This window comes from Carassius auratus, chromosome 18 (genome assembly GCF_003368295.1).
Source record: "Carassius auratus strain Wakin chromosome 18, ASM336829v1, whole genome shotgun sequence".
NCBI lineage: Eukaryota > Metazoa > Chordata > Actinopteri > Cypriniformes > Cyprinidae > Carassius > Carassius auratus.
In genome coordinates, this window is record NC_039260.1 from 18,450,907 (window position 1) to 18,464,836 (window position 13,930).

The 13,930-nt window shown below is 48.0% G+C and overlaps 1 protein-coding gene across 1 annotated transcript; it reads right to left on the reverse strand.

The window, feature by feature from the left end:
* Positions 1–129: 129 nt before the first annotated feature.
* LOC113118583 (arylamine N-acetyltransferase, pineal gland isozyme NAT-10-like) lies at positions 130–13,270 on the reverse strand. The gene is made up of 2 exons (XM_026287868.1): positions 13,137–13,270; positions 130–2,637 (listed from the first exon to the last, which is right to left on the reverse strand). Exon 2 carries the CDS (start codon positions 2,628–2,630, stop codon positions 1,758–1,760), a length of 873 nt encoding a protein of 290 aa, XP_026143653.1. The 5' UTR covers positions 2,631–2,637; positions 13,137–13,270; the 3' UTR covers positions 130–1,757.
* Between the last annotated feature and the right edge of the window lie 660 nt (positions 13,271–13,930).

A 13,930-nucleotide genomic window follows, 5' to 3' on the forward strand; every position in this document is an offset into this window, starting at 1 on the left:
TTCTATATCCACACAATAAGAACATAGTAATAAACAGTTGTAAATCATAGGTAACCATAATAACATACAAGAAAAAACGAAAACGGTGGGCAGAAGAGAAACACAAGCAACATAAACAAGAACAAAAATGTTTACAATTTATTTATTTAATAGATTTGATTTTTTTAAATCACACTTTTAAAAAAAAATGTCATGCTATCTATTCAATATTACACATACTATTTTTGAGTAGTTTTTTAAGGCTCGATTTCTTGCTCGGAATCAACCTCAAAATGTAATGTTAGCTGCAGCAAGGGGCTATAATATTTTTGTTCAGTATTTTGCTAATGACAATTTTATGATTGGTTTATAAATGCTACTACAAACACATTTTTTCCCATTTTTATCAAAGAATAAGGAAGGAAATGTACTGTATCTAAAAGATTCTATACTAAATGATATGTCAATCCGTACTGCATTATTCAAATAGTTTATTTATTTATTACCTGGAAATAACCTGATAAACACACATAAACCATATACTTTCACAATCATGTTTATTGTTTTCACGTTTTATCAGTAACATTTCTGTTTTGTATTCAGCTCAACTACAGCGATAGTTGGATGCTTTGGTTCATATAAGGGTTTTCCTGCTCATCATAAGTTATTACTTCCATAAGTCTATTTTGGACTTTCTGTGCGAGAGCGACCTCTAGCTTTGAGTATGAATGAAACATGCACTGCATGAGAGAGTTCAGCACTCCCATTGGTCACATCTCCTCATTTCGGATACAAATAAAACGCCAGGTAAAGGAAATTTACATAAAAGACTTCAATTTAAAAGAGACATATAAAACTAGAAAAGAGACATGACTTAAATGTAAATTAAAATACATCTCATTTTATATTTCAAACATATATTGTGCCTTGACTAAACCCATATGAATCCAAATCTGTATAATTATTATACTTTACATGCAGTTTCCTTCTGTTATTAATTGAGAGAGAGATTATAATTTATTAACTTGATGCATTACAATTGGTCACTTTTTAATCCAAGTTTGCAATATTTGGAGAAATTGTCAGCTGTATGTTACCTGTAAACTACTTAACTGTGGCAAACTCAAAACTGCTGAATTTAAACATTAACCTGACCTGTTGTTAGTAACCAGTTTTAACACACAATGCTATCTGTGTTCTGTTTTATCAGCACCCTGGACAAATATTTACAGACTTTATTAGTAAGTGAAGAGGTAAAGGTTTGATTTGATTATAGGGGTTTAAAGGGGTGATTCTAACCTTAACCTTAACCTGAACTTTATTTGACATCAAGTGGTGACAACTCCTATGTTAAATAATATTTTCTAAATAATAAGAAATATTGAGACACACCGAAACAGTGCTGCATTCAGGGCTAGACTTTCACAGAAACTCTTCTATTGGTTAGACCTGTTTGTTGCATCCTAAAGAAAAGGCAATTCAAGGAAGTATGAGAATTTGTCTCAAGTGATCATAGTTTTGCTATGCCCCTGCTGGTAGATGCCATAACTACCCCATTTGGCACACATTTTTGTCCTTTAAAGGCTATTCAAAAGAAGCTTATTTTATTTACTTTTTATTCATTTTTTTATTATTACTATTATTATTATTATTTGTTGTAGTTGTTGAGGTCATTAAAAGTTATAAAGCATGAACTGGATCATAATTTTTCCATCTCTGGTAACAAGTATTGTCCACTGAGATGCATGACAATACTTATGGGTCATGGTAGTACTGTATTACATGCAATAATTAGCTTTTTTGTTTTTAGGTGTGAACTTATTAACTAACACCACATTAAACTTTTCCTTCAGCACAGCTTCTATTTCACAGTCAGGGATTTCCTTCATATCCACCATGTCACAGTCCTCCTCGGGGATGTATGTGATCTCGCTGTAAGTCCAGCCAATCAGAGCTCTGAAGCCGTTGGGCGTCTGAAGGGAGCAAATGGACTTCAGCACAAACCGAGAATCAGGACTGGTCTGCAAGCAATCCAGGGTTTCCACAAAATGCTCTTTATCACGGGGTGTTAATGGGAAGCAATACATTTTCTTAGTTAGACGCCTGTCAATGAGGCTGGAATGAGCATAGGCCTTGTCTTTAACCACTTGCTTTCTTGAAGACTTCTCCAGGACCCACGTCATCCCATCGTTTAGTAGGCGGAACACACCTGGAGGCTGCGGCTGATCTTTACCCGAGATCATCTCTAAGGGATACCACAGTTGGCAAGACACTCCATAGCTCACGTCAGTAATGTAAGGCTTCCCATCAATCTCCACCATATTGATGAGATGAGAGTCCACGGGGTGAAAACCATTTTGGAACTTATTAAACACCTTGGAGCCTAGTGTGGTGTATTTGTAACCCATCTCCTTTAGGACCCATGAGAACAAGAGGTTGTTTTCACAACACCAGCCTCCACGTTTGCTTTTGACTATTTTATCATAGATGATGTTCAGGTCCGTCGTGTTCTTCTCCCCACAGTGGATGCTGAGGTTCTCAAATGGAATGGTCATGACATGCAGCTTATGGATGGTGTGTAAAGATTCCAGATCAGGTTTGTCATATGGTCCAGTAAACCCGATCCTGTTGAAGTACCCTCTTAGATCCATTAGTTTCCTTTAAGAAACAATGCAAAATAGTTTTAAGCTAAAATATTAATTTCCCCTCTTATAAATTACTATTCAGTGCACAGTGACAGCTAATGCTCCATTTGTAGATGAATTTTCCAAAAAAAATATAAATTCTGTGTCTGTGCTGCTATCAAAACATTGCTCCATTTGATCATCCTAAACCAAGGTTAGGGTTAATTTGGTGCAAACCAATTGTAGATATAGGGTGTGTGGGTCATTTGTGTATCCTGGCATTTGTGTTTCTATTATCTTTCTCTTTGAGAACAGCCACACTTGCTCTCTTTGCAATCAACCATTTGTCAACTTTAACATTGTATTTACTATCTTTGGCCCAAGCATTGAAGTGAGCAAGAAGACCACCAGTGTGTGGAATGTAATATTTTCAAAGACCTTTGTTCATATGTCACACCCAGGGGCTGGCTATGCTTTAACTAAGCCACACCCCTTCTCAACTTCCACCTCGAGGAGGTCCCCAAAGCCAACCCAATGACCAAACAACACGAGAACAAGTAAGTGATAAAACAATCTTTATTTAAATATTTAAAAATAGCTTGGGGAATGGGGAAAAGGGCAATTAAAACTAAACTCTGACTCGGCCCTCCAGATGGGCTACGGCCGGGAAGAGGTCAGGGAGCAAGGGGGCCACGGGGATCCGGAGCATGGGACTCGGGCCCCGGCCTGAGTCTTAGGTATCCGTAGCGCCCTCCTTCCTCCTCTTCGCTGAATACAGCTCACGGTAAGTACTGGTTCACACAGTTCGCTCTCTGGGTGCTCACTCTCTTTCTCTTTCTCCACAGGCAACGGCGTAAGTACAGGTTTCCTCGGTCTCTCCTCGTGTTACCCACTCTCTCTCCTTTTTTTTCTCCACAGGTATCAACTTGGACACAAAGCACAGTTACTCTGCTTTGGATGGCTCTCACCTCTGGGCTGGACACAGCGTACTGTAAGTACAGGTTTGCTCTATTTCTCCTCGCGTTATCCACCCTCTCTCCTCTCTCCACAGGTATCAACTTGGACACAAAAGCACAGTTCCTCTGCTTTGGATGGCTCTCACCTCTTGGTTGGACTCAGCGTACTGCAAGTACAGATTCCCTCTGTTTCTCCTTGTGTTACTCACTCTCTCTTTCCTTTCCTCTCCACGGGTATCAACTTGGACACAATAGCACAGTTAGTTTGCTTTGAATGGCTCTCACCTCTGGGCTGAACACAGCGTACTGTAAGTACAGGTTTCCTCTGTTTCTCCTTGTGTTACTCTCTCTTTCCTTTCCTCTCCACAGGTATCAACTTGGACACAAAGCACAGTTACTTCGGCTTGATTTTGCTCTCACCTCTTCGCTGAACTCGGCGTACCGTAAGTACAGGTTTCCTCGGTCTCTCCTCGTGTTACCCACTCTCTCTCCTTTTCTCTCCACAGGTATCAACTTGGACACAAAGCACAGTTACTCTGCTTTGGATGGCTCTCACCTCTGGGCTGGACACAGCGTACTGTAAGTACAGGTTTCGCTCTATTTCTCCTCGTGTTATCCACTCTCTCTCCTCCTCTCTACAGGTATCAACTTGGACACAAAGCACAGTTACTCTGCTTTGGATGGCTTTCACCTCTGGGCTGGACACAGCGTACTGTAAGTACAGGGTTCGCTCTATTCCTCCTCGTGTTATTCACTCTCTCTCCTTTTCTCTCCACAGGTATCAACTTGGGCACAATAGCACAGTTAGTTTGCTTTGAATGGCTCTCACCTCTGGGCTGAACACAGCGTACTGTAAGTACAGGTTTCCTCTGTTTCTACTTGTGTTACTCACTCTCTCTTTCCTTTCCTCTCCACAGGTATCAACTTGGACACAAAGCACAGTTACTTCGGCTTGATTTTGCTCTCACCTCTTCGCTGAACTCGGCGTACCGTAAGTACAGGTTTCCTCGGTCTCTCCTCGTGTTACCCACTCTCTCTCCTTTTCTCTCCACAGGTATCAACTTGGACACAAAGCACAGTTACTCTGCTTTGGATGGCTCTCACCTCTGGGCTGGACACAGCGTACTGTAAGTACAGGTTTCGCTCTATTTCTCCTCGCGTTATCCACTCTCTCTCCTCCTCTCTACACAATGCCAGGTCAATATACAGGACACTTTCGACTTGCTCTTAGTACTCACATCAATGCCGCTCCCAATCCCCTTTTTCACGTCGTCTCAGTTCGCCGTATAATCCGTTCACTTCTCAACCTTTAAGGTTCGCGATGTCTTCACAATCATACAATTCCAGCCTGAGGGAGAGAGAGAGTTAGACAGCCACCAGCAGCGCACCAAGACGGGCACAACACAGTGCTTCACACACACCAGAAAGAGCTCCCAGACTGTGAAATAACTTGGCCTTAAGTACTGCCTTGTCCAGCGTATCCTCCAATCACCAACCGCTGTCCCTAACTAGGCACAGGTGCATCGAATTCCCTGATTTTCCCTCTTACGGCGCTACCGGAAGTTCCGGTGTTCTGTTTTTCCGGTCCGGGCGGAAACACTTCCGGGCGGAACCAAACTTCCCGAATTTTGGTTCCGCCCCTAAAGATCGTCACCTTGTGACATCCTCCCCCGCCAATCCGTTCTAGTCCCTAGAACGTCCTCGGGCTGTCCACTCTCCATAGCGGGCAGGGGGTCGGCCTCGGTTCTCTCGCTGGGATCGTCTCACTGGTGAATCGGGCTCAGCTTGTTCAGGGGCTGCTTCTGGTTCTCTCGGGGCGATCGGGGGTGGTGCCACCACGGGTCTCCCTGGTACCACAGCCCAACCTTCAATCCAGGGGGCCGCTGGTACAGGTTCCGTGGGGACTTCTTCCACGGCTTCAGGGTAGTTAGGGCATGGGCGAATCATGTTCCGGTGCACCACACGGTCGGGGCCTGACTTCCCTTCTGGCCGGATGGTATAGACCGGCTGTCCCGGCCTCTGCTGCCGGCAGACTACATAAGGGGTGGCCTCCCAACGGTCACTCAGTTTCCCCTTCCCCTGCCGCCGATTATCTCTCACCAACACCCTCTCTCCTGGCAGTAGAGGGGCTTCTCTAGCAGTCCGATCATACAACCGCTTACTTTTCTCTCCTGCCGTCTGTATCCTTTTCGACACCTGCTCGTAGGCGAAATGCAAGCGCTGGTGATGGCGCCCCACCCACTCCGTTACACTTGCTTCCTCTTGGTCGGCTGTCACTCCTAGGACCAGGTCAGTAGGCATTCGTATGTGTCTGCCAAACATCAGGTAAGTGGGGGCGTAACCCGTAGTACTATGTATACTGTTGTTATAGGCCTGTAGGAGGTTTGGCAATGCACTCACCCAATCGTCCTGCCGTTGTTGGTCCAAGGTCCCCAGCAGCCCCAATAGGGTCTGATTGAATCTCTCACAGCCGCCGTTCCCCTGAGGATGATACGAAGTGGTGTGAGTTTTCGTGCAACCGTACAACTGGCATAGTTCTCTAATTACCCTGGACTCAAAGTTGGCTCCTTGATCGGAGTGCAGAAACTCCGGGCATCCGAACGTCTGGAAGACGGCCCGCCATAAAACTGTAGCGGTGGTGGTTGCAGTCTGGTCGAGGGTGGGGATAGCCCAAGCGTACTTTGTGAACAAATCCGTTATTACCAAGATGTTCTGGTAGCGATCTCGTGGTCGGCCCAGTGTCAAGAAGTCCATAGCCATGATATGAAGGGGGGCCTTCGCATGGATGGGTACCATTGGCGCTCGGACCTCCCGTCTGGACTTAAACAATATGCATCTCGGGCAAGCTTGAATTAGGGCGTGCACCGATGCCTCTAGCCCGGGCCAAAAGAAGAATCTCCTAAGCAGGGACACGGTCCTCTCCTGTCCCTGGTGCCCCAACTGGTTGTGGTACGCCGAAACTAACGCCGTTACCTCATCTGCGGGTACCACGATCTGGCGTACTTCTTCGCCCAACTTCGGGTCACTGACCCTTCTGCACAGAACGCCATCTCTCAGCTCCAGCCTGTCCCATTGCCCCAGCAGCCTCCTCCCAGTATCCGTCTGGGCTAACCTCTCCGCTGGCGTCAGCCGTCGGCCCTGTTCCAGCCATTCTCTTACCAGCCGCACATCTTGATCCCTGGCCTGTCTCTCCCTCCACCGACGGGGATCCCATCCCCAGTTCTCAGGCACGGCCTCTTGTCTGCTGCCTGGTGCCTCTACTGCTCCTACCATATAGCCCTCCTCCGGGCTGGCCCCTCCGGGGCTTTCCGCTTCGGGCAGCCTTGAGAGGACGTCCGCGTTCGTGTGTTCACGCCCTGGTCGGTACTGTAGTTGATAGTCAAAGTTGGCCAGTTGGGCCACCCACCGCTGCTCCACGGCTCCCAGCTTCGCCGTCTGTAAGTGTACTAATGGGTTATTGTCTGTAATGATCGTCACCTTGGCACCCCAGAGGTAGTCTTTAAATTTCTCACTTAGGGCCCACTTCAACGCCAGCAGCTCCAATTTGAAAGAACTATAGTTCGCATCGTTCCTCTCGGCTGGGTGGAGGCTCCGGCTGGCGTACGCGATGACCCTCTCGACTCCGTCCTGCCGTTGAGCCAACACCGCTCCCAGCCCGAGATTGCTGGCATCTGTATACAAAAGGAATGGTTTTGTGAAATCTGCGTATGCCAAGATAGGGGTCTGTAGCAGCTCCTGCTTCAATGTCTGGAACGCCGACTCACAATTTGCATCCCAGTCTACGTTGGGCGACCCCCGGCCCCGGTTACGACCTGTGCCAACCAGCAACTGATTAAGGGGTTTAGCAATTTTTGAAAAGTCCTTTATGAAACGCCTATAGTATCCCACAAATCCTAAAAAGGATCGCACTTGCCTCACTGTCCTCGGGGCCTTCCAGTCCTTCACGGCCGATACCTTTCCAGGATCTACGGACACTCCAGCCGCACTGACCACGTGGCCCAGAAAGTTGGCTTCTCTCCGTAGTAAGTGACACTTATTGGGCTGTGGTTTCAATCCGTACTTCTCCATGGTCCGAAAGACTTCCTCGAGGTGCCTCAGGTGTGAATCAAAATCTGGGGAGTAGACAATCACATCATCCAGGTAAACTAATACTGACTCCATTAACTGACCTCCCAAGCACCGCTGCATCAGCCGCTGGAAGGTGGCCGGAGCGTTACAGAGCCCGAAAGGCATCCGGTCCCATTCAAATAGTCCAAACGGGGTTGTAAAGGCAGTCTTCTCCCGGTCTGCTTCGGCCACCTGCACCTGCCAGTAGCCACTGGCCAAATCTAGGGTAGAGTACCATGCCGACTGCGTGAGGCTGGCAAGCGAATCTTCGATCCGTGGCAAAGGGAAAGCGTCTTTCTTAGTCACGAGGTTCAGCTTACGGTAGTCCACGCAGAATCTCCAAGCCCCCGTCTTCTTTTGCACCAGCACTATGGGGGCCGCCCACGGGCTGCTGCTTTCTCTGACAACTCCTTGCTTCAGCATGCCTTGCAGGAGTGTACGTACCTCGGTATACAAAGTGGGCGGAATTGGGCGATACCTCTCCCGGCTGGGCCCTGCATCCCCGGTAGGTATATGATGTTGTACCACCTGGGTGCATCCGTAGTCTTCATCGTGGGTGGCGAACACATGCTGCCATCTCCGAAGGAGGGCCTGTAACTTCTGTGTCTGTGCTTGCTCTAAATCCTCCCCTTGTAATGACTCACCCGCCAGGTGGCTCGGCACACTCCTCTCCATACCACCCCATGGGGTGTCTACTTGTGTCAGGGCCACCTCGATGACAGTGACAGTAATATCCCTCTCTTCCCTTACTTGGTGGGGTGTAACCGTTGTCAGACGGGCTAATCGTTGGTGCCGATGTAGTTGCACCGCGTATGGGTGTACATTCCGTATCCTCACGGGGACTCTCCCCCGCCGGACCGTCGCTAGTCCTCGTGCCACTTCCACTTGTGGACAATCCACATGGGGCTCCACCAGCACCCACTCTTCTGGGCCCGCTCTTCGGGGCGGTACTCGCGCCCACACAACAGCCTCACTTTTTGCGGGGACAGACAAAGCAAAACGACACATCACTCTTCCTACCTCTTCCTGTTCTCTGCGGACTTGGCTCATTTGCACCCTTCGACAGTCAGCTACCACACACTCCCACTTGGGCCTCTCTGCAGGTGGTATCTTCGATACGGGCCTAGCCCGAAATAGCTCTTCCCAGCAATCAGCGAGGACATTCATGCCCAACAGGGCTCGATGTGCACCCAGACAATGGTCTTGCACGATAATCACACCTTTCTGGGGGACCATCACTCCGTGAACCTCTATGTCCGTCAATCGGTAGCCAATATATGGGATGTCGAGGCCGTTTGCGCCCTTCAGAGTAAGCCAGGGGGCCTCCGCCCCTGGTGCCCCTTGTTTCCCAAACACTTCTTCGGATAAACTCTCAGCAAATAACGTCACTTGGGAGCCTGTGTCTACCAGGCATTGAATCTCCTTGCCGCACACTCTCACCTTCGCCACGGGGCTACGCCCAATCATCTGGCTCCTAGAGCCATATCCTCTTCCAGGGTCTTCTCGAGGGGTCCCGGCCACACGACCCACAGTGGCCGGCCGACCTAAAAACCCCCTTCTGACGCCCTGCGGGGCCCACACTGGCGGCTGTAGTGACCTGGTTTGCCACAGCGGTTGCAGATGGGTCGCCCTTGCTCGTCCCATTCAAAACGGGGCCGGTTAAAGTGGTTCAGGCGCCTGAACGGCTCTCGGCCTCCCTCGGAGTACACTCGGTCTCGGGGCGCCGGCCGTGGTTCCTCCCGCGCCCGTCCTTGGCGCAATTCTCCTACGAGGGCTTTAGACAGTTCAGACATCTGATCGCGGACATCTTTCAAAAGTTCAGCCTTCAGTGCTTGCTTCCAGTCAGGGCCTCCAGGTTGTGCTGGTGCTACTTCACTGACGGCCGCACACACTGGGGGACCACTCACCTCAGTCTCATCACCTTCCAGGGCCAGTGCCTCTTTCTTCAGATCTTCGAACGTAAGACCCGGGTCCCTTCGAAACTGGATACGTAGGCTCTGTCTCACCTGACCCTCCTTCAACCCCAGAAGAAACTGGTCCCGCAATAGAGTCTCTCCATCTCCCAACCCGTGGTCCCGACGGGTCTGTAGTCGGGCGAATTGCTCTCGCAACCTCAGGGCGAACGCTCTAATCGGTTGGCGGGGGCCCTGCTTACAATTGAAGAACTGGGAGCGAAGGACAGCTACGGGGGTGTGGTCACCATACTGTTCAGTGAGGAACTGGAACACGGTTTGGGCGTTGGCTCTAACGGCTTCGGGGGCGGCATGCACCTCTCGCCGCGCTTCTCCATCCAGGGAGTTTAACACAAATTGAAGCCGCTGGGCTGCACTAAGGCCCTGTAGGTCGGCCAGGTACTCTAGTTGGGCCTTCCATTCAGACAATCGTACCTCGGATTCTGTCCCCCCATATTTTTGGATCCAGGGGCTCCCCATAAAAACGGGCATGGCACGGGGTTGGGCTGAAGGCCCCGCGTTGTCGGTCATTGGACGACCTTGGTTACTCAACTCGAGGTGGAAACCCTGCCGACTACGCCAAATCTGTCACACCCAGGGGCTGGCTATGCTTTAACTAAGCCACACCCCTTCTCAACTTCCACCTCGAGGAGGTCCCCAAAGCCAACCCAATGACCAAACAACACGAGAACAAGTAAGTGATAAAACAATCTTTATTTAAATATTTAAAAATAGCTTGGGGAATGGGGAAAAGGGCAATTAAAACTAAACTCTGACTCGGCCCTCCAGATGGGCTACGGCCGGGAAGAGGTCAGGGAGCAAGGGGGCCACGGGGATCCGGAGCATGGGACTCGGGCCCCGGCCTGAGTCTTAGGTATCCGTAGCGCCCTCCTTCCTCCTCTTCGCTGAATACAGCTCACGGTAAGTACTGGTTCACACAGTTCGCTCTCTGGGTGCTCACTCTCTTTCTCTTTCTCCACAGGCAACGGCGTAAGTACAGGTTTCCTCGGTCTCTCCTCGTGTTACCCACTCTCTCTCCTTTTTTTTCTCCACAGGTATCAACTTGGACACAAAGCACAGTTACTCTGCTTTGGATGGCTCTCACCTCTGGGCTGGACACAGCGTACTGTAAGTACAGGTTTCGCTCTATTTCTCCTCGCGTTATCCACCCTCTCTCCTCTCTCCACAGGTATCAACTTGGACACAAAAGCACAGTTCCTCTGCTTTGGATGGCTCTCACCTCTTGGTTGGACTCAGCGTACTGCAAGTACAGATTCCCTCTGTTTCTCCTTGTGTTACTCACTCTCTCTTTCCTTTCCTCTCCACGGGTATCAACTTGGACACAATAGCACAGTTAGTTTGCTTTGAATGGCTCTCACCTCTGGGCTGAACACAGCGTACTGTAAGTACAGGTTTCCTCTGTTTCTCCTTGTGTTACTCACTCTCTCTTTCCTTTCCTCTCCACAGGTATCAACTTGGACACAAAGCACAGTTACTTCGGCTTGATTTTGCTCTCACCTCTTCGCTGAACTCGGCGTACCGTAAGTACAGGTTTCCTCGGTCTCTCCTCGTGTTACCCACTCTCTCTCCTTTTCTCTCCACAGGTATCAACTTGGACACAAAGCACAGTTACTCTGCTTTGGATGGCTCTCACCTCTGGGCTGGACACAGCGTACTGTAAGTACAGGTTTCGCTCTATTTCTCCTCGCGTTATCCACTCTCTCTCCTCCTCTCTACAGGTATCAACTTGGACACAAAGCACAGTTACTCTGCTTTGGATGGCTTTCACCTCTGAGCTGGACACAGCGTACTGTAAGTACAGGGTTCGCTCTATTCCTCCTCGTGTTATTCACTCTCTCTCCTTTTCTCTCCACAGGTATCAACTTGGGCACAATAGCACAGTTAGTTTGCTTTGAATGGCTCTCACCTCTGGGCTGAACACAGCGTACTGTAAGTACAGGTTTCCTCTGTTTCTCCTTGTGTTACTCACTCTCTCTTTCCTTTCCTCTCCACAGGTATCAACTTGGACACAAAGCACAGTTACTTCGGCTTGATTTTGCTCTCACCTCTTCGCTGAACTCGGCGTACCGTAAGTACAGGTTTCCTCGGTCTCTCCTCGTGTTACCCACTCTCTCTCCTTTTCTCTCCACAGGTATCAACTTGGACACAAAGCACAGTTACTCTGCTTTGGATGGCTCTCACCTCTGGGCTGGACACAGCGTACTGTAAGTACAGGTTTCACTCTATTTCTCCTCGCGTTATCCACTCTCTCTCCTCCTCTCTACACAACGCCAGGTCAATATACAGGACACTTTCGACTTGCTCTTAGTACTCACATCAATGCCGCTCCCAATCCCCTTTTTCACGTCGTCTCAGTTCGCCGTATAATCCGTTCACTTCTCAACCTTTAAGGTTCGCGATGTCTTCACAATCATACAATTCCAGCCTGAGGGAGAGAGAGAGTTAGACAGCCACCAGCAGCGCACCAAGACGGGCACAACACAGTGCTTCACACACACCAGAAAGAGCTCCCAGACTGTGAAATAACTTGGCCTTAAGTACTGCCTTGTCCAGCGTATCCTCCAATCACCAACCGCTGTCCCTAACTAGGCACAGGTGCATCGAATTCCCTGATTTTCCCTCTTACGGCGCTACCGGAAGTTCCGGTGTTCTGTTTTTCCGGTCCCGGCGGAAACTTCCCGAATTTTGGTTCCGCCCCTAAAGATCGTCACCTTGTGACACATACATTTTGATTTTGAGTACTCTGCCCTTTTAGAATAAATTTCTCACTGTCTATTCAGATATGGATCATTGGAGAAAGTATGGATATAGTGGATTTAGCTCAAAGACATTGTGCTTTGGCTTTTTTCAAACCTGGGACAGTTTTGCACACTTATTTCCCGTCTGGTATATCTCAAGTGGCCAAGACCACAAGAGTGGGTATTGGGACATGTTTCAGGGAGGCAAGATGAGTGTGTTTCAATCACTTGCCGACTTGCTAAAGAAGGCCCACTCCTAAGCCTAGACCCAAATCAGCTAAAAATGTTAAAAAATTCACCCATCATAATTCATAAATATGTCCCCAATACATCAGATCCAATCAACAGCATGCCTGATTATTCAACACATCAGTTAAAAATGGCATCAGTGATAGTCTGACATGTTTTCACGTTCATGCTGAGCAGCCAGTCTGATTTCTTGTATTTGTCTTTTATCTATATCAACTATACATGTTAGATTTTAAAAAAATATATGTGAATGCGACATTTTAAAATTATTAGCATTTGTTCATGTAGATTGCCTGTCTACTATTTAAAGAGAGGATTGACAGCTCTTATTTGGTTCTTTTCTCTGCCTGCAGCCGTCTACTCTCATATACATTCATTTTTACATTTTATTTTTAAAACTTTTTTTTTACTTATACGGTAAAGTTATTTAGTTTTCTAATGGAAATCAAGAAAAACTGTACTTGTTAATTTATATTAACAAAACAATTAGAAGAAGAAAAAAACTCTTACCCTTAGATGAAGCTAATGGACTGTCAAGTGAAATTTCCACTGAGAAGCAAAGCAAGTGTCACAAAGACTCTGAGTGAACATTTTCAGAGTGAGGGACTGATGTTGAATAACCAAGAGTTAACCCTTGAACCACAATGCAGTGTCACAGGTTAAAATAAATGAATTATTAAAGTGTGGAAATATGGCTGGTCAGCATAATTACTATTTAATTACTAATGTATGTCAAACTATAGAATTATGTGATTGTGTGTAAATAAAATATGCTAAGAAATTATTTTTATTTTTTTTAACTATTGACAGGGATGGACTGGTAATATGAAGAGCTATTGTCACACCCAGGGGCTGGCTATGCTTTGACTAAGCCACACCCCTTCTCAACTTCCACCTCGAGGAGGTCCCCAAAGCCAACCCAATGACCAAACAACACGAGAACAAGTAAGTGATAAAACAATCTTTATTTAAATATTTAAAAATAGCTTGGGGAATGGGGAAAAGGGCAATTAAAACTAAACTCTGACTCGGCCCTCCAGATGGGCTACGGCCGGGAAGAGGTCAGGGAGCAAGGGGGCCACGGGGATCCGGGGCATGGGACTCGGGCCCCGGCCTGAGTCTTAGGTATCCGTAGCACCCTCCTTCCTCCTCTTCGCTGAATACAGCTCACGGTAAGTACTGGTTCACACAGTTCGTTCTCGGGGTGCTCACTCTCTTTCTCTTCCTCCACAGGCAACGGCTGGGACCCAAAGGCACAGTTAATTCGGCTTGGTTTTGCTCTCACCTCTTCGCGGATTGCAGCT

Coding starts and splice junctions, on each gene's coding strand:
- LOC113118583 (XM_026287868.1), bottom strand. CDS start 2,630: ATGGATCTAAGAGGGTACTTCAACAGGATCGGGTTTACTGGACCATAT.